The 26823-nt window shown below is 40.8% G+C and overlaps 1 protein-coding gene across 1 annotated transcript; it reads left to right on the top strand.

The window, feature by feature from the left end:
- Positions 1 to 1420: 1420 nt before the first annotated feature.
- B3GALNT1 (beta-1,3-N-acetylgalactosaminyltransferase 1 (Globoside blood group)) lies at positions 1421 to 22778 on the top strand. The gene is given in 7 exon segments (XM_055381934.2): positions 1421 to 1598; positions 1977 to 2064; positions 2869 to 2895; positions 2897 to 2957; positions 5162 to 5256; positions 16598 to 16716; positions 19876 to 22778. Coding segments are annotated over 6 exon segments (1356 nt in total). The 5' UTR covers positions 1421 to 1598; positions 1977 to 2040; the 3' UTR covers positions 20906 to 22778.
- Positions 22779 to 26823: the final 4045 nt, after the last annotated feature.

Genomic DNA, 26823 nt, shown 5'->3' with positions numbered 1-26823 from the left:
GAAACCTGTCTGGTTTTGTTATTAATGGACCTCCTTGACTTAGTGAGGTGAACTGTCAGCCCAGGTGGGGTGAAGAATGGCTGTGATAAAGGCGTGCAGCAGGGCAGCAATCACTTTACCCTCTGCAAAGGACACAGCTACCTGCCAAGGCTGGAACCAGGAAAACAATCTCAACCATAATTTAGATCTGATTATTTATGCAGTGTCAACTAAGTCCTTGACTTACAGTGCTATTATCTAAACTTACTTTTGTTGTATATCCATTTTGATCTCTATATTCACCCCTATTATTTTCAGAGAACCTTCAAACTATCATAAGTAATTTTGCAGAAAAAGGCTATAAGGAAGAAGCAGTCAGGCCAAAGAGTCAGTAAACAAAAAGAAATGGTGGGCCACGTTTAGTCTTGATGCAAATGTGTGGGTTACAATCAGGGGTGGTGTTCATGGCTAAGCTTGGTAGTGGTTAAATACATGATCCAGACCCACTTGATTTTGAGGAAAGGACCAGTACAATCAATACTGCACATCTTGGTAAAAGGAGTTTGAGGAGATGGATCTGGGAGTTTAGGTCAGCTATGCTCAGGTGTACAAAAGCAACTCCCTGGGACTCCCATCCATACACAGGCCATTGAAACCTGACGTGTCTCTTACCCCCATTCCATTCCCCATCGATTCCGGAAGAAGAACGGGCATTTCTTCTGAGACAGCAAAGAACTCCTCCTAAGATTTCCTCTTTCCTAATTAGTTCTGTATGAAGTTTAACAAGAAAATCCCTCCAGGGCCGCCTCGAGGCCATGCACTCACGCAGTTTGGAAAGACGACCAGGGAAAAAGGATCTCAAACAAAAATTCTAGCTCGACGTCTGCCACTAAGTTGTCTAATTTTGGCCAGCATCAACTAAAGGCATACATAACACGGCCGTGCTGGGAATGCAAGGTGACCGCGAGGACCCAGAGGGCGCGCCATGCGAGCTCACAGGGCTGGGGGCCACCTGGGCCCGCGCGTGCAGCCAGGGGCTTCCGGCCGCGGCCCTGGCGCGTGGTCTGCGCGCGCCCGGCCGTGCGTGCGGATGCGGGGAGGCTGCGTGTGTGCGCAGGGAGAGAACGCCGGCCACCTTCCCGCTTCCGAGCTGGGTGCGCGCTGAGCACAGGAGGTGAGTGAGAAGGGCAGCCCTGCAGGGTCTCCGAGGCGGTTGAGTCCTGCCTCTGGGTGGAGGGTGTAGCCACCAGACCCGCCTTTCCCGGAACGCGCCGTCCTCGGAAACGCCTAGACCCCGGCAGCTAGGCCGGGAGGCACCGCCCACTCCTCTAGAGCGGAGCGTCGCCCGGGTTGAGCCGCCGCACCGTGGGTCTCGGGTCTCGGTGACGAGCAGCTGCCCGCCTCCGGTGAGCGCGGGAGAAGGGGCCCAGTGGGGCAGTGGGCGACGCGGAGGGCCTAGGCCCAGGCCGCGGCCGCATCGGCTCGTTGTCCACCTTGCCTTGCCCCAGGGTGCAATACCTGCCTTGCGTCGCCCGTGCCGCTCCAGCCACCGTCAAATCCGGGTAGCGACCCGGGGCGTTTGCAGCCGTGCCGAGGAAGAGGACGGGAACGGTGTTACGGTATTGGTGGGCCCCTAACAGGCCTGCGGCGAACGCTTTCCCGGAGCGCTGGGGAAGGGTCCCGGCGCAGGGATGTCGGAGGGATTGGGAAGGAATGTGAAACTAAGTGGGGAATGTGGAGAACGGGCGGAGAGAGAAGGAAATCCCACGGGGCTAGGGCTACAGGATTCCTACAGGCGGTGTTAAGGAACATACAGGGCGTTTTAAAAAGATTCCTAGAGGTGCAACGGAGTCTCACTTTTCCAAGCAGTAAGGAATGATGCCATCCTCAAGTACGGGTAGTCTTTTAATTCAGTGTCCGTTCGCCTTCTTACTGTTGGATTTAGGAGGGAGATTTGCAGGGCTTTCATGATTTTGTTTCCTCTGCGTTTTGCACAGATTGCCTGCGTTTAGGAGGTGGCTGCGTTGTGGGAAAAGCTATCAAGGAAGAGATTGCCAAACCATGTCTTTTTTTCTGTTTTCAGAGGTAAGGAAAATTTGGGTTTGCAGTGTTCAACTGGGAACAAGTTTTTTAGCTTCTCCCAGGAGGCTTAAGCAAAAGAAGGGCGCTGAATTTGTGCTCTTAGTATGCATGTGTTGATGTCTGATAAAAGCACAAATTACCGAACGTGTATCAGTCTGGAGAACAGAACCGTTTATTACTAAGAGATAAGAGACTGTGACTTTTTCCCCCTCATAGACTAAAATGTTCATTCAAATGAATGGCCATTGGATAACTCCAGACCTGAAAATAAACACTGTTGTCAAAACAGCATCCAGGCCGGGCGCGGTGGCTCACGCCTGTAATTCCAGCACTTTGGGAGGCCGAGGCGGGCGGATCACCTGAGGTCGGGAGTTCGAGATCAGCTTGGCCAACATGGTGAAACCCCGTCTCTACTAAATATACAAAATTAGCTGGGTGTGGTGGCACACACCTGTAATCCCTGTTCCTCGGGAGGCTGAGGCAGGAGAATTGCTCGAACCCGGGAGGCAGAGGTTGCAGTGAGCCGAGATTGTGCCATTGCACTCCAGCCTGGGCAACAGAGTGAGACTCCATCTCCAAAACAAACAAAAAACAAAAAAACAGTGTCCAAATATAATTTCAGATTAGAGCATGAAGTGATTCGAAAGCGAGAAGAGAGGATCAAGGCTTTTCCAAAAATGAAAAATGTGTTGATACATAATAAATGGCTCCAAAAACAACTTGCTAAGTATACAACATTGATTTTAGATGTCATAATTCCTAATGTTATGACTCATATATATTTTTTTCTGTTCTTCTGTTCAGTAGTTCACAACAGATCTGAGTGTTTTAATTAAAGCATGGAATACAGAAAACAACAAAAAACTTAAGCTTTAATTTCATCTGGAATTCCACAGGTAAGTTCATCTACTTTTAACTTATAAATTATCCTAATTGGTTAAAAATGCCCGTAATAATGCCCTTTACAAGGTTTTAAGTATCGTTGATGCAGCCACGAAGTTTGTTGTATATTCTAGTATGATTCTTTCATCAGAGGATTTGAAGAAATTCAAGAGTGAAGCTCTACTAAGCCATTTTGGATAATATATTTTTTTCTTTTTTCTTGCTTGAAAAATAGAGACAAGGCCACTTTATGTTTCCCAGGCTGGACTGGAACCCCTGGGCTCAAATGATCCTCCTACCTAAGCCTGCAGAGTAGCCAGGACTTCAGGTGTGTGCCACCTCACCCAGCTCTAATAATATATATATTTTCTAAAAAATTGAATTATTAAAATACCATGGTTCTTCAGGAAAACCCAATAACTATAAAAAGTTCATTTGGTGGGTCATATTCAACTTCAAGTTCTGACTCAATTCCCTTTATGCCTAAGAAAATGCTCCATTGAGTACTTTTTCTCTTTCCCCTTTGGATGGATGATGTCTCTTCTTGTGCCCAGCCTCCAGCTTCGTTCCATCCACCATTGGATGATGCAGGTAGAACCCTCTTTTGGGAAATGTCTTTGTCCCTTTCACAACTATATCATGTCCAGACCAAAGAAGCTTTTAACAGGATGGATCATTGTTGCTCGCTGTGGGGTAAACTCCCACTGTGTGGTAGATAGCCACATGGATGGGGTCAAGCACGTGGGATCAAACAGGATACTCTTAATGACCTTGCACAACAGATACATTCAAAAGTTACAGTTCATTTAACAGCAGGCTGTTTGGCAAACATCTCTCTTGGGGCTATGGACAATGCTTTTATACTAATAAAAAATTGTATATTATAAATATTGATTTGCTTTTGTTACCAGTCCTTTTGGCATATTGTGAATTAGAGGCTAGGGGAAGATGAGAGGATGAGCTAGAAATACGGCAGTTTGTAGGGGGCGCATCAGCATGGGGAAGGAAGATGAAGCCACAGAACTTCTGTAGGGTAGGGCCCCAAGTGCTGGAAGGTTGGGAGATTTGGCTGGGGAGATAACCTGCACTCCTTGAATCTCTGAGACATTAAGGAACTAAAAGAAAGCTAGAGTAGGTTATCAGTTTCCCACCCCATGTATTTCTGACTCTGAACGCAGGTAGGTAGGTAGGATCTCATTGTCTGTTGCTTCTCTTTCTGTATCTTTTATCTGGAACTATATTTAGCTATTTTGTTTCCAGAGTTTGTTTTCAAGAATGGAGTTACCACTTTCTATGCAAAAGCAGAATGGAGTAGCTGAGACAGACCCTAGGGCCCTCAAAGAAGATATTTACTATCTGCCTTTTATGGGGAAAAAAAGTTTGCCCACTTCTGGGATAGAACATGGATTTCTGCTAAACTAAACTCTCAAGCTGTGCATTTTGAATAGTCTCATAAAAGTTAGAATAAAGAAGTCCTCCTGTTAAAACATTTCACAAGTCTGCAGCCACCTATTCCTGCAGCATGTCATAGGGCTCAAACCATATCTCATATCTGGAATTGGAACTGTATTTGGCTGCTATTTTGGTTACAGACTTTGTTGTTGAGAATGGAGTTATGCACTTTCTAAGATAAAAAATTACCGTCAAGTTTTATCTCTTAGTATTAAATAGTTCCCTTCTCCATACTGATACAGGCTCTAAATTTATGCCTCTATTGGGCACTAACACATTCTGAGAGTGCAAACTCAGTTCCCTGCTGTGGATTTTGGTCACTAGTTTAGAAACATTTGAGCTGGAAAGCCTCCCCCATGTTCTCTAGGTGGGCCTCACTCATGATGTTTGTTTGGTGTGAAATGTGTAGTTGTGAGTCTTCCACCACGCTCTGCATTGAGTGTCGGCAACTTGAGGATAGGGCTTGTCTGTCTGCTTCCCCACTGCTGCCCCAGCCTCTAACACAGGTCCAGAACACTGAATGAAGGAATGAAATACCCTCAGATGACTAAGGCAAAGGTAATTGATGGCTTAACTAAGAAGAATAGTAAAGAGCTGTAATCTCAATTTGGGGTAGTAATGGGAAGAAATGTTAACTACAGCACCTCCCCGCTACCCTTCCTCCAGTGGATAAAGCTCTTTGTAACAAAACAGACAGAGAAAGCCCAGCTTTCAGGGCAGTCTTGCTGCTGTTCTGCCTGACTTTGTGATCTTTGCTCTGCTCCAGTTTTCTTAGCTCCCTGGACCCGGTTGACCTGTTGGCTCTTCCCGCTGGCTGCTCTATCACGTGGTGCTCTCCGACTACTCACCCCGAGTGTAAAGGTGTGTCTGCTTCTGCTGCATTCTTTGCTCCCTGCCCAGGAATCTCAGGAGGCTGTGAGATTAGATGTGAGGTTGGTCTCTCCTGGGGCACTGTGCCCTGGCAGAAGGAGCTTGGCATTTGGAGTTGAAGGGCTTGAGTTTGGATTCCATGTCTTTCTCTACCTGGGCTGCACTGTTTCCTGGAAAATAGGATTGATGTTAACACAGATTTTACAGTGTCATGAAATGTGCTTTGTAATTTGTAGTTAGAAGCACTATAAACTTGTATAGTGCCCAGAAGTTCACTATGCCTTTAAAAAAAAAACAGCCCTGCTAAAAATCCTAACATGTATTGCAAATTATTAAGAGTGATTTTTATGTTCTTAGTGGAATATGCAGATAGGGCAGAAGCAAAAAGAAAATTGCGGCTAAATTTTCCTTCTAAAGTCCTGCTGCTTTTGTTTGCTCCTCATTTTTCTCAGCCCAAACCCAGAAATCCCTAAAAGATTCTGCATGCCACAACCCAGAAGTCTATCAGAGATTCCCATATACAGGGATTGTTTTACCTACAAGAAAGTAGTTTGTATAACAGTATATATATGTCTTACGTGTGTCTTTAAAAACTCAGATGTCTTATACCTCAGCACACTGAATGAAGCAGCAGGCTTCCCTTTTAATGAAGCTTTAATGAAAGACATTCTCCCATACATCTTAGAAGATACCTGAGGGTGGTGGTGCTACAACCAGCAGGGTTTCAAGGGCAGAATTGGGAAATGGTAATGGAGTATAGGTATTTATACTCACTGTCTACCTAAAACTGTGTGACAACTACAGAGAGTGGTGCTCGAGGTGGGCTTTTTTCTTAAACTCAGTAAATACTTCAAATTCATTCTTAAAAATTGAACAATTTAAAATATGCCAAAATGAAACCTTTTCTATGAACTACATTTTAAACATCAGTAACAAAGTTGTGGAACCTTGTAGTTAGAAGGGACCTTCGACGTTTCTTAGAATAACACTATCTTTGGTTTCTCATTTGCCTTCTGGAGTGATACATATTTTATTATTCAAAATAATTTGAAAGTATCTACCATGGCACTTCTAAGCTTTTCTTGTCTCCAGAACAGAACATCCCCAGTTCCTTCAGCCACATGTCATGAAATCCTTATGGGAGATGATAAACCCTTCACCAAATGAGTTACCCTCTTCTAACTTGTTAGTGACCCTTTCCAAATGGAACTCATATGGGGCTATGGAATTATGACCCCCTTTGCCCAGATGCTTTTTCAGTTTCTTGAACCTAGGAGTGTATTAGGGGTGGGTGTGTGTGTGTGTGTGTTAGAGAAGGGGGACACAATCTAATATTCACTTGTAGAGTTTCTGTTAGCACTGCCATTCATTCACAAGTACTTGGGAGTGCTTCCTATGTGCCAGGCACTATGCTATGTGCTGGGGATACAGTGGTGTGCAAGAATGAACATCATCCCTCTGCTGGTAGGGCCAGATGGTGCCTGAGAGGTATCCTAGCCCAATGTCCTAAAATTCTGTTGAGAAATAACTCCCCAAATTCAATGACTTGGCCTCCCTGCCAGAACTAGAATCTTTGTTTCCTGACTGCCCAGTTATTCCTTTACTTCACCACCTTTTATCATATTGGACTCATACTCAGCTAAACTGTAAGGTCTGTTTAGGCTGCTGTTAAAATGGCCCCCCATCCTGCCCTTGTGCAGCTGGTTTTTCGAACTCTGACATAGGACAATAAATGTGTTCCCATCAAATTTCATCTTGCTGTCTTTAGCTTTTTCTCACCTGTTAAAACCTTTTGGATTGTAATTACATCTTTTAATGAATTTGTCATTTTTTTTCCTGTTTTTTTCTTGCCTACAAAATTGAATAAGCCCACATTCCTCTTCTTTAATTAGAAATATGAAATGAGAAAAGGCTAAAGATAGGCCTGTGATTTTTTTCCCCAGTTTGACAAAGATGCTCCAGTCAACCTTAGAACATCAGCAGGAGGACAGGTCTCTGGCACTTTTGTGGAACACTATTCCCAGAGTCCAGCACAAGCCCAAGAAATGTTTCTTGAACAAATGACTGCATGAAAAATACACTGGCTATGATGGATCAGCCAATTTTTTTTTTTTTTTTTTTTTTTTTTTTTTGAGACGGAGTCTCGCTCTGTCGCCCAGGCTGGAGTGCAGTGGCGCGATCTCGGCTCACTGCAAGCTCCGCCTCCCGGGTTCACGCCATTCTCCTGCCTCAGCCTCCCGCGTAGCTGGGACTACAGGCGCCCGCCACCACGCCCGGCTAATTTTTTTGTATTTTTTAGTAGAGACGGGGTTTCACTGTGTTAGCCAGGATGGTCTCGATCTCCTGACCTCGTGGATCAGCCAATTTTTAAGCCATCTAGCTACTATCATTACTCACATTTTCCCATTTTGTTCAGAAGGACTTTAAATGTCCAGCTCTCTTTACAGAGAAGCTTGATTCTTAGGTGTTATCTGCGAGTTACCTTGATCTTCTGTTGAAGAACCCTGTTGAAAATGGGGCTTAGGTTAGTCAAACAGAGCATTCTCAGTGAATCTCTTCTAGCTCCTGATGGTCATTGTGTTTGTGTCATAAGTGTTCACTAATGTTTACAGAGTCTCAGCAACTTATTCAGGGTTATTTGGAATACAGATTCATTAACATTAGTCCCTTCAGGAATTTCTCCATTGCCAAAAAGTGAACTTGTTGGAGAGGACTTGTTGAAAACTGGGTGAGGGTTTGGAAGAGCTGAGCATGATTTGCATGGAAATTGGACTAAACTTCCCTTTCTTTAAAGTTCCTGGTTTAGCCACTCGAATAGCTGGCATTACAGGCATGCACCAGTATGCCTGGCTAATTTTTGTATTTTTAGTAGAGATGGCCATGTTGCCAGGCTGCTCTTGAACTCCTGACCTCAAGCAGTCTGCCAGCCTTGGCCTCCCAAAGTGCTGGGATTACAGGCATGAGCCACCATGCCTGGCCAAAAGTTTCTGGTTTAGCTCTGACAACTCTTCACCTCTGAGGAAGAACAGAGGTGCTGCACTGTGAAAGTATGAAGATACCGGGCCAATAGGATAAAACAAGGCAGGAGGGAAGCTTTTGTAGTGCAGTGGCTACAGACTCCACTTGGGGTGGTGAAGATACCTGAGTTTTTAGTGCTGCTTTGCAGGCTCTGACACCCTGACTAGTGAACAGGTGTTCAAATTTCAAGCTGGTTAACTGAAAGATAAATGTTATAATATTGGTGCCTACTTCATAAGATTGCGGTAGTCATCAAACGAATGGAAATATAAAATATACTTACTACAGTGCCAGGACCAAGCGAGGACTATTGCTAAAATTTTGGAGAGAGGGGAGTATGAAGAAATTGGATAGAGGAGAAAGCAGGTTCTTTTTAACGTGAGCCTATTTGCCCTGACAGAGTAAAGCATATTTCATTTTTAAGTGTTATCAAATTAAGCAGATATACCAATTGCTATTCATTCATTCAGTAAATAAAATTTCATTTCCTATTATATGTCCAGCTGTATGCTCCAAAGTAAGGAGAAAAATGTAAACCATATCAAATATGCACAATCCTCAAAGTAGCCTGACACCACTTGAATATCACACGCACTACAGCTGGAAAAATTTCTTGTATTTTTGCAGCTCTCCTCCAGCTGCTACAAGTGCCTATGGTGAGACTTTTGACAGTGTGAGTGGTGCCCAGAAAAAATGATGTTCAGTTGTAGAAAGACTTTGGGGCAGAAAGAAGGATCCCAGGAGAGGGAAGCACATGTGCAGAGGCGGAACCCAGAAATATGCATTTGGCTTTGTGGACCTCTACCAGTAGTTCTTTGGGGCTCGTATTTGCAGGATAGCAGAACATCAGGCACTGGGAGATTCTAGGAAAACAGAATCCTTGGACTCTAGGAGAAGACTTACTGATTTGGAAGGAGAAGGTGGATCCACTAAGATTTATTTGCATGTTTAATTGTATTATAGAGCATGTCATGCCATGTAAGACACATTTGGGAGTTAGGAGCAAGGTTTGTAAAGGAAATGTAGACAAATAATATATGTAGAGGAAGCATATAGTGTGGACTCTAATAATAACAGCAATACCATCTACTTAGCCCTTACTGTGTGCCAGCCCCATCCTAGATGTTTAGCACGTATTATTTCATATAGCTCTCGCAATAAACCCGCAAGGAAGGTGTTATTGCTCCCATTTTACAGATAAGGTAACTGAAGCTTAAAAAGGTTGAGTAATTTGCTCAAGTGGATTTCATTGCTTCTCAAACTTCAATAGGTCCACAAGCCACCTGTTAAAAATGTTTCTGATTCACTAGGTCTAGGGTGGGGCCTGGGGCTTTGTATTCCTAATACACTCCTAGGTGGTGCCCATGCACTTTGAGTGGTGAGGGTCTAGGCATCACATTCAAATCACCTGGGAGCTTTAAAAATACTGCCACCTGGTGCTCGCTTCGGCAGCACGTATACTAAAATTACTGCCACCTGAGCCCTGCCACCCTCTGAAACTCTGATTTAGTTGGCCTGGGATCCTGCTTGGCTTCCAGTATTTTTCAAGTTTTCCAGGAGATTATAATGTGCCGCAAAGTGAGAACCACTGGGTTAAAGAAGAGGGGAAGAAAAAGTAGTGGTCAGATGGCACTGGTTGTGTTTATTTCTAATATAATCAGGGGAGGGCCTCAAACACAAAGCAGCATGAGTTGTGAAAATAATTAGGTGTTTAATTGACAAGTCTAATTGAATGGTAGAGTTTTATATTGCCTTATGAGTTAATGTGTTTAGTTTGAAAGGGTACTGGGGAAATTTCCCTCAAAGATGTGAATTGATAGTTATTTTCCCTTTATAAGGAATATACATGATTGGTGTAATGATGATTTGAATTAAACTTAATATGCACAGGACCTTTTTTTAGGCAATTAAGATTTCCACTCCCTTTGCAGTATTTTATGTAGAAGAAAAGTTAGAATGTTGCAAAACTGACAGTAGTTTGGTAATTATCTATAATAGTTAGCATATGGATGATCCTGACTCTAGCATGCTTGGACCTAAAATTTAACTGAAATTTGTTTCTTGTTTTTTTGAACCTTTTAAAATTTTGTTATTAGAAGACAGCTGAATAAAAGCATAATCAACAAATTCAGGTTACTTTTGGATTCAGCTTATTCTTGGGAATATTTACTAAGTGGATAAAAGTACATTACCAAATCATTTGCAAAGTATGCAGATATTACAGAGAGCCTACTATGTGTTAGACACTGGACATATAGCAGTGAATAAATGGGTCAGGTTTTCCCTCTCTCCAATCTTATATTCTTTTGAAGGGAATAGACAATAAACAAATAGAAATAGATTTTTAACAGTCTAGATAGGGTTAAATGCTGAGAAGGTGTTAGGTTTAAGTCCCAGCTGAGGTCCAACAAGGTGTTAGGTTTGAGTCCCAGCTGAGGTCTGAGGGGAGTGGGTGAATGGGCGAATTGCTGAAAGAACACTCGGGGGGCTTTAGGCAGGTGAAATGTAGTTTTATTCAGCAGCTTTTTAAATCAGCAGCTTACTTACACTAACTGTTTCTCACAGTTTCTTTATCTTGGCTGTTTGCTTCAGCTTTGTGGCTCCTCTTATGAGCCTGCTCCTGCTGCCCCCAGCCTTGCAGCTGCACTCCCTGGCCTATAATACCAGGGTTAGCAGCTTAATTTTTTCCCTCTGGGCATAAGTCCCCACTTCCCGCCTTCAAGGCAATCCACTCTCCCTTACAGGGGTCAGTAGCATTACTCTCTCTGGGCATTAGTGCACCCCCAAGCCATGTCAAGCCAACCCAAACCCCATGGGCAGCATCAGCAGGGCAGTTATACCTTTTACAAACAATAGCAACTCAAAGCCAAGTATAAACTTACAAAGACAGGTTATCTAACAAGTGAAATATGCGCCTGTGCCCTAAACTTGCTAAGTCACTTTGGCCCAGATATTCGCCTTGGCCTATTCCTTAACCAAAGCACATTCATATGCTTTATGGAAGGGAATAACGAGGGATGTGATAGAAAATAAGTGCTGGGGGAACTACTTGAGATAAGGGGTCAGGGAAGGACTCTCCTAAGTGACACTGTGCTGAGATCTGAGGCATGAGAAGGAGCCAGCCTTTCCAACAACCAGCTTTTTGGTTGGAGGGGCAGAGTAAGTGCAGGCTCTGCAAGAGAGGAAAATAGTTGACATATTCAGGGATAGGAATGGGAGTCAGGCCAGGTTTGGTGGCCCACAATTATAATGCCAGCACTTTGGGAGGCTGCGGTGGGAGGATTGTTTGAGTCCAGGAGTTCGAGACCAGCTTGGGTAACATAGCAAGACCCCATCTCTATATATTTATATATTTTTTAATTAAAAGATTAAAAGAATAAAAAAGAATGGAAGCCATTGTGGTTGAAATAGGATTGGGAGGGAGTAGTAGTAGCAGATGAAAGAGGGGCTTATATAAACCCATGGAGCCAGAAGACTTGACAGATCTTCATAAAAAATGTGAACGTTGTTGCCCGGCATTGTGGCAAATGCCTGTGGTCCTGGCTACTGGGGTGGATCACTTGAGGCCAGGAGTTTGAGTCTGCAGTGCAAAATAATTGTGCCTGTGAATAGCCACTGCTGTCCAGCCTGGGAAACATAGCAAGACACATCTCTAAATTTTTTTTTAATGTTAATATTGTTATTTTTAAGCTTTTATTGTCTCTGTGCTTTTTTGGCATTCCCTAAATTTTCTGTAATGAACGTATATTACATTTGCAATTAGAATAATTAGAATAATTATTTTTTAAATAATTACATTTGATTTCTTTTTGCAGGAAATAGCCAACATTTTTGCACCCCAGGAAAGAGTTTCAGGTTATTTTGGCTTAAATAATTGTGCCATGGTAGTATCTCTGTTTGTCTGTTTTCCTGGAATCTTTGCATTTAAACACTGATACCCCCATTTATTTTCTAGTGACGTCCAGTATGTTTTTGGTGTTAAATAAAAAGGTGTATATCTGCATGAACACTTAGTTACTGTTCTTGTTAAAAATTTGTATTTCAGGTTTTAAGGGTAGGAATTTTGAGTCTTCCTTGTGAAAATGATAAGGCTGTGATGCTGCCATACTGTTTATATCAAAGTTCAATGGTTGCAAGAAATTAAAACTCAAAGCAGCTCTGGTCAGAAGAGCTCCTTAGCATAGGAAGCATAGTGAGCAGGCAGCACACTCCCTGGGATCTAGCAGCCAAGAATGTGAGATCTGGAGTCTTGTTTGAGTTTGTCTCTACCACTTACAACACTGGAAACTGATAACCTTTTTTATCTTTGGAGGTTTTCTGAGCTTTTCTAGTATTTGAGATGTTTTTTCAGCTGCTGCAGATCAACCCCTAAATCACCAAGTAATTACTGGTGGCTTGCTGTTCACCCAGCATTGCACTAAGTTGGTGGGATAGATAAGATACTGTTTGCTTAATGGAAATTGCTTATAGTTGGCAAATTCATATGTGGTTAATATAAGCACAAGTTTATCTTAAATTTTTTTTTTTTATCTATGGGGTCTCACTGTTCCCCCAGGTTGGTCTTGAACTCCTGGCCTCCAGCGATCCTCCAGCCTTAGCCTCCTAAAGTCCTGGAATCATTATAGGTGTGAACCACAGTGCCTGGCCACAAGTTTATCTTTTAGAAAATGGAAATTATTTTTAAGTTATAATTTCTTTCTTGACAGTGATGTGTGGCATTTAAGAAGTCAGTAATAAAATAATAGTGTACTTCCCTGTTGGGGCTTTTCATATTGTTTTCTATTCGTCAATATTGTTGATTCTTCTCTCCGTCCCTCCCCTGGGACATGGGATTTAGAACAGTGTCGGGGTCCTTGTAGCCCACTGCTCAGCTGTCCTAAGGAGGCAGGCCAGCTGCCCTGTGCTCTCACTATCAGGAAATGAGCCAATCCGAGATCTCTGGCCAGTTTGATTTCTATGATACACACATGCTATGAACACAGGGGCCACTTCAGTTGAGCCCTTATTTATCTACATGCCTGAGTATCGTTTTAAAAATATTTTTATTGATTGATAAGTGTACATATTTATAAAGTACGTGTGATATTTTGATACATGCATAAATGTGTAATGGTCAAATCAGAAATTCAGGATATCTGTAACCTCATAAATTTATCATTTCTTTATGTTGGGAATATTCAGAAACCATTAAGTGCTCTTGGTCCTGGACCAGGCCCTGTGCTGACTGGTTAATCCAAGTTCTTTCCATTAAACCTCACAATAATTGAATTAGTTTTGTGATGCCTGATTTATAGCTGAAAAATGAAACTTTTGGCCTGGTGCGGTGGCTCACGTCTGTAATCCCAGCACTTTGGGAGGCCGAGGCGGGCGGATCACAAGGTCAGGAGATCGAGACCATCCTGGCTAACATGGTGAAACCCCATCTCTACTAAAAATACAAAAAATTAGCCGGGCTTGGTGGAGCACCTGTAGTCCCAGCTACTCAGGCGGCTGAGGCAGGAGAATGGTGTGAACCTGGGAGGCGCAGCTTGCAGTGAGCCGAGATTGCACCACTGCACTCCAGCCTGGGCGACAGAGCGAGACTCCGTCTCAAAAAAAAAAAAAAAGAAAAATGAAACTTTTGAGAAGGTAACTAACATGCCTAAGGTCATACAAGTAGTCATTGTTGCAGTCAAGATTTAGGGTGGATTGGCTCTGATATCCAAAGCATTTTTATTATGGTTTTTTCCTGTTTGTTTTAATAAACTTAATATACAAAGAAGACTGTAAATATTAGAGAACACCTATATTTCCATCACCCTGAATTAGCTGTTAATTATAGTATAGTATTTATGACCAGTGTTTTTTTTTCCCCCTTTAACCCCATGTTCCTTTCATTCTTCCTGCTGATAGGTGTGGTATGTTTTCCTGTAGTCCCATTAGAAAAAAATCATTATTTATACATAGTTGCTTCTAAAGGTTCATCACTTCTTGTGTGTAGTTTTAGAATTTTTATAAATGGTAATTTATACATGTATCATTATATAACTTGTTTATACTCAACGTTTTATTTCTGAGAGTTAAATTGATGTTCTGTATACAAATCCAATTCATTTAGCTATCATATAGGATTCCATTGGAAGACATACCAACTTTTATTTATTATCTTATGGACATATATTTATGGATTTGATTGCTTTCTTGTGATGTTCCTTAGCTTTTCTTTCTATCCTCTGTATTTCTTGTAAAATTTGATTAGATTCCAGTTAAAAATTACATTGTATCTCATTAGGAGATACATAATAGGTGTTTGTTCCATCATTTATGATGTTAAGATTAATTATTGGGTTAGAGTGGTGACACCCTGATCCTCCAATGTAAAGTTTACATTTTTTCAGTTCTTGCAACTAAAAAGTAATCTTCGTGGTGTTACTTTGGCATCATACAGATAGCCAATTCTCCATCAACCTTTTATTTATTATCAAAACTCTGATGTATAATCATCATCAGTAATTTCATGAAAGATTGCAAAATGACAGTTTTCTTATTCTGTCATTCCATCTATAGTAGTCTCTGCTTATCCATGGGGGCTGTGTTCAACAGCCTGTCCCCCAAACATGCATGAAACCATGATAGTACCACACCCTACCCAAAGAATGCCAAGGTCACCTTTTCACTTAAAGGAAGCACTTTGAGCTTCTCTTTGACCTATCTGAAGTGTCAGCATCCTACTTTTCTGCCTTGGGGCCATTATTAGGTAAAATAAGGGTCACTTGCACGCAAGTACTGAGATACCATGACAGTGAATCTGGTAACTGAGGGCTCCTATGTAACTAACAGGTGGGTAGCATATATAGTGTGGATACGCTGGGAAGAGGGAGGATTCATGTTCTACCTGAGACAGAGAAGGATGGTGCGAGATTTTGTCATGTTACTCAGAACAGTGCGCAATTTAAAGCTTATGAATTGTTTATTTCTGGAATTTTTCACTTAATATTTCCAGACTGTAGTTGACTGTGGATAACTGAAACTATGGGCCAGGAAACTGCAGGGGTAATTTCTAGACATTTCTAATTGGCATTTTTCTTTTAACAATTTTTAAATTATTTATTTATTTATTTTTGAAACAGGGTCACGCTTTGTCACCCAGGCTACAGTGCAGTGGCACAATCACAGCTCACTGCAGCCTGGACCTCCCACATCCAAACCATCCTTCTGCCTCAGCCTCCCGGGTAGCTGGGATCACAGGCTCATGCCACCATGCCTGGCTAATTTTATTATTCTTTTGTAGAGACAGGGTCTCACTATGTTGCCCAGGCTGGTTTTGAACTCCTGGTCTCAAGTGATCCTCCCACCTTAGCCTCCCAAAGCATTAGGATTACAGGTGTGAGCCATGACACCCAGCCTATAAGTGGCATTTTTCTATAAAGAAGAGCTTTTTCTCTTCAGTTAGAGCTATTTGCTTCCTCTGAACTATGGATGATTGATTCTTTAAAGCAGGAAATAAAAAATGCTGTCTTTCCTCCATCATCCCAGTAATTTTCAAGTAAGAGATTGGTATAGTAGCTACCGAGTTGAAACATTTTACATTGCTCATGTGCAGTGCAGATATGGTGTTCTCTTTAAATTTATGGATGAAACAAATTGTGTATATAAGGATTTTGAGCTTCTAAACAATTTTTTTTTTTTTTAAAGTAGAGATGGGGTTTCACCGTGTTAGCCAGGATGGTCTTAATCTCCTGACCTCGTGATCCACCCGCCTTGGGCTTCTAAACAAATTTTCAAGAAATTTTATGGTTTTTAAATTTTTTGAGTGTTTTCCATATTTTTTGAAATTGATTTATAATTATGCTGTGGTTAGAGAATGTAGCCTATATTATTGTTTTTAAAATTGTTGAGAAGGCTTATATTACCTAATATTATTAGTTTTCTTTTTAAATGTGTTATGTTGTCTTAAAAATGAATGTTTCTATTCTTTTTATTGGATGAAAGGTACTAAATGTTTCATTTGATCAAGATTAATAATATTATTTGAAACATTCATATCCTTTTTTATCTGCTTGATGTATCAGTTACTTAGATGTATTAAAAATCTCCCATTAGGATTATAAATTTTCCCGTTTATACCCATACTCTTCAGGTTTTGCTTTATATATTTTGATGCTGTGTTTTTATGGTTATAGAGAGCTTCATGATTGTTAAATTATCTTTTTGGATGGTTTCTTCTTACATAGCTTTATGATAAAGTATCTTTTTGGATGGTTTCTTCTGTTAGTAATAACATCTCCTTTGTCCCTTATTAATGATGTTTGTTTATTTATTTATTTTGAGACAGTCTTGCTGCTCTGTTGCCCAGGCTGGAGTACAGTGGCAGGATCTCAGCTCACTGCAATCTGCGTCTCTCAGGTTTAAGCAGTTCTCCTGCCTCAGCCTCCCGAGTAGGTGGGACTACAGGTGCACACCACCGTGCCTGGCTAATTTTTGTGTTTTTAGTAGAGATGGGGTTTTGCCATGTTGGCCAGGTTGGTCCTGAACTCCTGACATCAGGTGATCCGCCTGCCTTGGCCTCCCAAAGTTTTGGAATTACAGGCATGAGCCACTATGCCCAGCCTGAGAGTCTTTTTTTTTTAGTAGATAAGTTTACATTTACATTTACCTTAATTAACAGCACATTTATATTTATTCCTGCCATCATCTTTTGCATTTTGTGTTTGCATGCATTTTTTCTTTTTATTTCCCGTTTTCCTACCTTATACTGAATAGACAGATAACTTAATTTGTGTCTTCTATTTCTCAATCAATTTGGAAGATAGTATTCTATATTTGTTCTTTCAGTGATCAATGTAAAGGTTAATGTACATTCTTAAATGAAGTTTTTAGCAAAATGTGAAGGTTTATTCATATCTCTTTGTTAAAATATACTAAGAATGTTAGCATATTTTACTTTTCCTATGAAACATCTTTTTGTAGCCATCATGTCATTTTTACCTAGTATTTTAGTTACATTTTTAACCACATGAAAAAATTTTTTGCCCCTCCCTCCTTTTCTTACTGTCTATTTTGACAGTAAGAATCATTTTAGAGAACACAAATAGAATGGAAATGATGCCAAGGGTAGAACCACAGCTGATAATAACAGCTTCTGTTTGTTGAATACCTAACACAGGCCAGAAGTTTTACATATATTATCACTAATTTGCACTATATTAATATCTTCAATATAGAGACAGGAAACTGAGGCTTCAAGAGATACATAACATACCCATTCATCCTGGTTGGTAAAGGACAGAGCTGGAGAGTGGACTTTGGTGGCTGGCTTTGGAGCCACCTGTGTTGTAGGTGATGACCTAGTCTGTTCTGGCCAGTTCTTTAGAGTCCGTTCCTTGCTTTTGGACTAGATAGTTTCTCCTCTTTTTGCTGCTGCTTTATTTTATTCATGGGTCCATAAATGATAGACATCATAACCATAGTCACATTCTCACATTTAGAAACTATGGCTTATAGAATGTGCAAAAAATAACTTTTATAATAAGATTTGCCATTTTAAGTTCTTCCCATTATTGAAGAGTAGTAGGGCCCCCATCATCCATATGCAATTATAAATGGCACCCCTTACAACACTTGCCTTCTGTTTTTCCAAAATCTGTTGAAATATGCTGATTTGTTAGGATGAGATATTTGTTGTAATAAGTGTTCAAGTCGTTAGTGGCTGAGTTGTAAATGGTTCCCTCAAGGGTTGTGTAGTGCCCAGTAGCCAGGTGAGGAGAAAACGTATAAAGGCAGTGTTAATTACTTTCATAATTCTTGCTCTCAAACTATTCCATTTCAGGTTTTTTTCTGGGATTGGCAGTGTATGGCAGGTAAAGGGGATAGGGGAGGATAGGAGGTGGGTGGACAGATCTATATTTTATCCTTTTACAAATGGAGATAGCATATCAAGCCTCAGTGTCCATTGCACTCCTGCTGTAGGCCTCCCTTTGTCTTGCACTTTGACTCCTGAGAGAAAAATTGTTTTTGCCAACAAGGTCATAGAATGCAAGTGGAGAGGCAAGACACATATACGTGGAACCAAACTGGAGAGAGTTTGCTAAAACATTACATTGCGTTGTGTGGGTTAAAATATGGAAAGCATTACATATAGAAAAGATAATTGTGGTGAGACGTAATCAGGGCAGGTAAGAGATGACCAGATGAAGAGGACAAGGAGCCTTGAAATCCTGTTATTTTCATATGTATTAAGAGACAGAGGAGCTGTATGTCCAGAGACCCTAAAGTTGACCCAAGGTAGAACCCTTGGTAGACCAGCCTTCCCATAAGGACATTAATGTCCGTCCTCCATAGTGAATTCCAGCTTTCCAAGAACCCTCCCCCATATAATTGTGGGTAAAAGGGCACCTGCCAGCAGCCTCCTCAGCCCACCCTTCCTCATGTTGTTCATCTGTCCCTTATGCTAAAGTTCCTTAGCATTTGATGTAAACAGTGTGTACTGCACTGTGCTGCCATGTTTATACGTTGTCTTGGGATTTCTTCTTTCTCCCGTCTCCTACTTCCTTTGGTCTCCTTAGTGCCTGGTCTTTGGAAGTGGAAGATGTCCAGTAAATACACATACATGAATGCCCTTAGACTGAAGTCTATGCTCATGGTGCAAGGAAAGCTCTGTGGAATCCCGAATTATAAACCACCCTCTGCCTTGAGATCAGGAACAGAGCTGTCACTTCACAATCTGAATGTTCTGTGCCTCCTCTTGTCTCAGCTGGAGCTTCTGTGTAAAAGCAAGTGTTTTAGGAGTTTCCATCCCATGATTCTGATTGGGTGTGTGATTTCTGAAGAGGTTGGAATGGGAAATGTGAAAACTTAATACTAAGGACGGGCCTTTGATTTAAACAGTTACTATGCAGACTGAGCATTGAGTTTAACCAATGAGGTAAAAAGAGGGGAGAGGTAGTGTTTGGGGCAGGTAAAAGCTGTTTCATAGTCAGTGTTTGAAAACTCAAGAGAGATGATCCTATTTGTGTCTGGAGGACTTGCCTTTCAGGTGAAGAATCTCTGCCTTATCCCACATCAGCAGTCACTAAGAATAGAATAATGATCACTATAGGGTTTTTCTTATCCAGATTTGCTAGAATCCGTATCAGAACACACAGCTGAGAAAGACCCTTCGTTTATTTGGGCATGTGGCTAGTAATATCCCCTTGAATTAAATCCTTCTTTTTTTATAGTTAAAAAGAGGAGATACATTTTATTTATTTGTTTTTATGGTAGATTTATTTTTTAACCCACCATTACCCATCTCTTTCTGTCCCTATCATATCTGCACCTAGGATAGAATTATATTTAACAGTAAACTGTTAATTTAGGTAGAGTAGGATAACTACTACAAAATAATCAAAGGATATGTTTTAACCTTGGTCTTGATGTAAGAAGCTAAAATAGATTTTTGGTTATTGGTTTCTATTTGCTTACAGTTAAATGAAGTAGATTCAAGTCAGGATTTTTTGTTTTACTTTGGAGATTCTGTTCTCCTACTCTTTCTCCTTGAGTAGATAGTCAGATGTCTTTTGAAAATGTGTTTTCAGTGTGGAATATTAACCCAATCTTTGATAACTCTTCCAGAACCTTCAGCTCGCGTGCTTCTGAGCTGCTGTGGATGGCCTCGGCTCTCTGGACTGTCCTTCCGAGTAGGATGTCACTGAGATCCCTCAAATGGAGCCTCCTGCTGCTGTCACTCCTGAGTTTCTTTGTGATGTGGTACCTCAGCCTTCCCCACTACAATGTGATAGAACGCGTGAACTGGATGTACTTCTATGAGTATGAGCCGATTTACAGACAAGACTTTCACTTCACACTTCGAGAGCATTCAAACTGCTCTCATCAAAATCCATTTCTGGTCATTCTGGTGACCTCCCACCCTTCAGATGTGAAAGCCAGGCAGGCCATTAGAGTTACTTGGGGTGAAAAAAAGTCTTGGTGGGGATATGAGGTTCTTATATTTTTCTTATTAGGCCAAGAGGCTGAAAGGGAAGACAAAATGTTGGCATTGTCCTTAGAGGATGAACACCTTCTTTATGGTGACATAATCCGACAAGATTTTTTAGACACATATAATAACCTGACGTTGAAAACCATTATGGCATTCAGGTGGGTAACTGAGTTTTGCCCCAATGCCAAGTACATAATGAAGACAGACACTGATGTTTTCATCAATACTGGCAATTTAGTGAAGTATCTTTTAAACCTAAACCACTCAGAGAAGTTTTTCACAGGTTATCCTCTAATTGATAATTATTCCTATAGAGGATTTTACCAAAAAACCCATATTTCTTACCAGGAGTATCCTTTCAAGGTGTTCCCTCCATACTGCAGTGGGTTGGGTTATATAATGTCCAGAGATTTGGTGCCAAGGATCTATGAAATGATGGGTCACGTAAAACCCATCAAGTTTGAAGATGTTTATGTCGGGATCTGTTTGAATTTATTAAAAGTGAATATTCATATTCCAGAAGACACAAATCTTTTCTTTCTGTATAGAATCCATTTGGATGTCTGTCAACTGAGACGTGTGATTGCAGCCCATGGCTTTTCTTCCAAGGAGATCATCACTTTTTGGCAGGTCATGCTAAGGAACACCACATGCCATTATTAACTTCACATTCTACAAAAAGCCTAGAAGGACAGGATACTTTGTGGAAAGTGTTAAATAAAGTAGGTACTGTGGAAAATTCATGGGGAGGTCAGTGTGCTGGCTTACACTGAACTGAAACTCATGAAAAACCCAGACTGGAGACTGGAGGGTTACACTTGTGATTTATTAGTCAGGCCCTTCAAAGATGATATTCGGAGGAATTAAGTATAAAGGAATTGGAGGTTTTTGCTAAAGAAGTTAATAGGACCAAACAATTTGGACATGTCATTCTGTAGACTAGGATTTCTTAAAAGGGTGTTACTGAATTACAAGCTCACTAGGCTGTAAAAACAAAACAATGTAGAGTTTTATTTATTGAACAATGTAGTCACTTGAAGGTTTTGTGTATATCTTATGTGGATTACCAATTTAAAAATATATGTAGTTCTGTGTCAAAAAATTTCTTCACTGAAGTTATACTGAACAAAATTTTACCTGTTTTTGGTCATTTATAAAGTACTTCAAGATGTTGCAGTATTTCACAGTTATTATTATTTAAAATTACTTCAACTTTGTGTTTTTAAATGTTTTGACGATTTCAATACAAGATAAAAAGGATAGTGAATCATTCTTTACGTGCAAACATTTTCCAGTTACTTAACTGATCAGTTTATTATTGATATATCACTCCATTAATGTAAAGTCATAGGTCATTATTGCATATCAGTAATCTCTTGGACTTTGTTAAATATTTTACTGTGGTAATATAGAGAAGAATTAAAGCAAGAAAATCTGAAGTATTGTCTTGTTTTTAAAAAATACAGTCCCTAGTGTTTTTAGAAGTCACTTAATTTGTCTCATTTTTCCACCTGGAAATTAGGAATAATGTAGAATGCCAGGCAGTAATTTCCTTTTGGAAAGGACTCTGAAGGCAGAAAAGAAGGGAGAGAACCTCATGGGCAGAATATTATAAAAAGAGTGTCATATTCCAGCATTTGAATTGGAAAGAGAAGAGTGAAGATCCAAGTTGCATTATTAATCTGCCCTGTGTTTTTTCCTTTTAACAATCAGTTTGAGCTGCCGCTGTTATGAGTTTCTCATCAAGATGAAAGCCCTAATATGTAAAGTCAAATCCGATTTAAATTTTGTGCTTTTATAGAAAGAAATTTCTTCATAGACGTGGTGATATATCATTTGTTGGACCTGCTAATAGTAGGTCAAAGGGGAGCACTCCTTGCCCCCTGTTCCTGGGTTTATGCAGTTTTCTTTTTAGAGTCTTTATAGGGCAAGTGGTTCTTTTTCTCTGAATTACAGGATGGAAAAAGATCATATCCTTTGTCAGGAAATATAAACTTGAAAGTATGTAGTCAGTTCTTGTAATACTCATATTTATGATTGTCCTATATGAAAAACAACTTCAGTTGAAACTATAATGTGTGGTTCTCTATAACAAGGTGATGTCTGTTTCCCAGGGCTCAGACCTAATCCAGTTATAATAAAATCAATTAAATGAAATATTCTATAGAATCGATCTATGCCCTTGTTAATCTCCATCCATATAGGAGTCACGTTCTTTAAGACAGATGGTGGTAGTTATTTTTGTGGCATGGTTAGATTGGATTGGTTTTGCAGAAGATTACAGTCATGTACTGCATAATGACATATACAATAGTGGTCCCATAAAATTATAATGGAGCAGAAAATCTATTGCCTCATGATGTTTTAGCCGTTTTAATATCATAGCCTAGTGCATTACTCACGTGTCTGTGGAGATGCTGGTGTAAACAAACCTACTACACTGCCAGTTGTATAAAAGTACAGCACATTCAGTTATGTACAGTACGTAATACTGATAATGACAATAAATGACACCGGTTTGTGTATTTACTTTTTATAATTAGAGTGTTCTATTCCTACTTATTAAAAAAAATGTTTAATAGAGCCTTGGGCAGGTCCTTCAGGAGGTATTCCAGAAGAAAGCATTGTTATCATAGGAGATGACAGCTCCATTCATGCTATTTCTCCTGAAGACCTTCCAGTGAGACAAGATGTGGTGATAGAAGACAGTGATACTGATGATCCTGACCCTGTGGGCCTAGGCTAATGTGTGTGTTTGTGTCTTAAGTTTTTAACAAAGTTTAAAAAAAGTAGAAAAATAAAGTTTAAAATAGGAAAAAACTTACAGAATAAGGATATAAAGATATTTTTGTGCAGTTTTACAAGATGTTTATGTTTTAAATTTAAGCTAAGTGTCAACTTTGACAAAAGAGTCAAAGTTTGAAAGTTTGTAAAGTTAAGTTACGGTGAGTTAAGGTTAATTACTGAAGAAAGAAAATTGTTAAATGAATTTAGTGTGGCCTACTTTAAATGTGCCGTGTTTGTAAAGTCTACAGTAGTGCACAGTAATGTTCGAGGCCTTCACATTCACCCACCACTCACTCAGTGACTCACACAGAGCACCTTCCACCCCTGCAAGCTCTATTAATGGTAAGTGCCCTCCCTATACAGGTGTACTATTTTTTATCTTTTATACTGTTTGGTTTTTTTTTACTGTGCTTTTTCTATTTTAGATACACCAGTACCATTGTGTGACAGTTTCCAACAGTAAGTATTCAGTACAGTAACATTCTGTACAGGTTTATAGCCTGGAAGCGATAGGCTCTACCATGTAGCCTAGGTGTATAGTAGGCTATGCCATCTACGTTTGTGTAAGTACACTCTAATGTTTGCACAACGACAAAATCACCTGACATATTTCTCAGAATGTATCTCCATTGCTAAGTGCCACATTTCTGTATATCGATGTTTGGGAAGCTAGCTCAAAACATTTCTAGAGAGAACTTTTAACATAAAAAATAATTCCCTTTCACTTTTAGAAAAGACCAAAAAACAAAAAAAAACCAAACAAGTTTCAGAAGATTGTTTCTTCTGAACTGAAGATTGGTGCCTAAAAGAACCTACAAAGTTAAATGATTAGGAAAACATTAAGAGATTGGGTCATTATATTTTTTGTTTTCAACTATATTAAGCTTTCAGGAAGTAAATATTAGCTGTGTTATTAAAATCATGACCTGGTGTTTAACCAAATCACCAGCTTTAAAAATTTTAACTCATATAACAACGTTTAATACTGGAGCTTATCCTTGGGCTGAGTTGGTCCCATCTGCCTTAGCCCTGCCATCCCCATAGTTTCTTACACCCTATGCCTCACTTGCTTTCCTCGTCTGCAAGTGTTGAGTTTGTGACTTTTAGCACATTAGTTAGCTTTGCTAAGGGTCACAAATGCTACAGTAACGCCCAAATCTCAGACTTGATGACAACCAATGTTTTCACTCACGTTGCATGGCAGTGGTTGGCTGCAACCCTGCTCCATGTCTTTTTCATTCCAGGATCCAGGCTGATGGGCAGCCCGTTTGGAACATGCTGTTCTTATAGAAGGAAATTAAAAAGCTGGTGGAAGCACAGTGGCATATATTAATACATCCACTGGCTGAGATGAATCCCTTGCCAAGCCCAGTGTCACTGAGGTGGGGAAGTGTATTTCTCTTGCAGGAAGTAACTGCAAGTGATGTTGCAGCGTGCAGGAATGTATTGTTCCACAGAATGGGGAATGAAAAACTGAGTGCAGTCGTACTGTAAGCTGCCACACTCAGTGTCTGAAAGGGAGAGGGAGCCTTCAGACAATGCCAGACAACTCTGCAACAGACCCCAATTTAGGCCCTGTAAACCAGAAATGTAAGAAATAATTTTTGCCTAATGCTGCCAACTTTGGGGATGCTTTCTTATGATAATTAAAACATTTCTCACCAAGGAAATTTCCCATTGTCTGTGGCCCCGGGGCCAAGCCTTCTCTCCTCACATCTGGCCACTCCTCTATACATGCTGGGCCTTACCCCTGCTTGAGGTTATCAACGAGTAATTTCCAAAACTCCTTTCCACTTAGCCCTCTTTCTGTTTCACTTTCTCCTTTCAGACCATGTGGGAAGCAAGGCAGGGGTGAATGCTGCTTAACATTTCTCCCCCCACATGCTCCCCCCCAAAAAAAAACTCATTCAAGGCATTTCCCAGATAAAAGGAAATCAACTTCTCTAAAGATAAATTTTGTCATTCTTTTAAAAGGTTGCAGCAGCTGCTGTGATGGTTCTAAATGCCACTCTTCCCTCTCTTGCAACATATGTACAAACTACAGAAACAGGATGAAAATATAACAAAATTTGAACAGAAAATGCCTCTCAAAAGATTTCTTCCTACTTTAAAAGTACCTTTTATTACATTCTCAACAATGAGGATAAATCATTTTTATAACACAGATGTTTTAACAAATACATTAACAAATTTAGGTAAAGGTAAAAAGTGGCATCAAAATGTTATGAGCAAAGGCTGCTGCGGTGCAGGCCAAATGCTGTGTTTGCCGGTAAGCCCCCAGCCTCACGTGCCCACCATCCCGCTTTCTTCTGTGCAGGCAGGGGCTGCCTCCCACCTCAGTCACTTTTGTTGTTTAAGACGGTCTCGCTCTGTCGCTCAGGCTGGAATACAGTGGCACGATCATAGCTTACTACAGCCTCGAGCTTTTGGGTCCAAGTGATCCACCTCAGCACCCCCCAAGTATCTGGGACTACAGGCGTGTGCCACCACACCCGGCTAATTATTCAAAAACTTTGTAGAGATGGGGCTTACTATGTTGCTCAGGCTGCCACTGCCCTTTACCAGCCTTTCTTGCTCCTCATGCTTTGACATGTGAACCAATCCCTGCCAGTGGGACCCCAGGCGATGTCTGCTGGTGGGCTTCTGCGGGTATTCCTTTCTAATAAAGACAAAGGAGAAAGTCTTTTCTTTGGCCAGATGTTATGTCTGCAATGATAGTATCTGGAGCAACCGTGTGGGTCCCATGAGAACAGCCTAAAGGCCAGGGCAGTGGCTGAGGTGGAGACCCTGGCTCTTGATGACATCATTGAGCCACTGAACCAACCCTGTGACCACAGACTTCTTTCCCCTGCATATGTGAGTTCACCACCATGGTGGGTGCAGTGGTCTGTTACAGCTGAGGGCATCCAAATTTTAGGAACATACGAAACAGTTTTCCTCTTCCTGAGGGTCAGCGCCAATGATGAGCGGGGCCGAAGTGAAGAGATAAACCCAATTTCCTATGAGGCAGATAGAAAGCAGCTTGTCCGTGACACAGGAGCTCCATGCTCTGGGATGCATCTTGTTGGAGAATGGATCCCAGCCTGAGTGAGCAGCCCACACTGATGGATTGGAGATAGCGGAAATTAAAAAATGCCTTCTCTTCCTCTCTTCCTTGCTCCTCAATAGGTGATTACCTTCCATTTCAGGCAGCAGAGTCTGAATTCCTATCTGCTGGGAGCACGGAAAGGAGCACAGCATCCTGGTTACAAACCTGAAGAGTCTACACATCTCTCACTAATAAAGCCATGACAATATGGAGCCAGGTCTTCCCATTTGAACGAGGAGAGAGGACAGGGTCACATTTGCTTGCCTTTTACTGCTTACTCACTGAATAGCATCAGGGAAGGTTTACTTTATGAACCTGGCACAAAGTAGGTTCTGGGCCTGATGTTAACAACATTCACTGCCCTCTTCACAAATGAAAAGGTGGAAAATTTCTGACTTCTGGTAAATTCACATTGCAATGACTGTTTCTCTGGACACAGATCTTGCAGTTCTCCCATCCCTCAAGGCTGCTGTGATTGATTCATTTTAAAAAGTCTTTCACGGTTTCAAGAGAAGAACAGTTGAAAAGCTATAGGTAGAGGTTAATTTGGTGTTCACAAATCAAGTGATAGTCCACTCTGTCTCATAGCTCAATGAATAGGATTAGGAGAGAAATTTAACTTCACTTTTGTAGTGAATCCCTTTTTATATGTACCTTTAAAAACTTTTGCACTTCCTTTTTTTTCTCCTTTAGTGAACCTTAGCAT

Source organism: Gorilla gorilla, chromosome 2, assembly GCF_029281585.2.
Source record: "Gorilla gorilla gorilla isolate KB3781 chromosome 2, NHGRI_mGorGor1-v2.1_pri, whole genome shotgun sequence".
NCBI classification, from domain to species: Eukaryota; Metazoa; Chordata; class Mammalia; order Primates; family Hominidae; genus Gorilla; species Gorilla gorilla.
The sequence above is the reverse complement of the archived record's forward strand: the minus strand, read 5'-3'. Positions and strand labels throughout refer to the sequence as shown.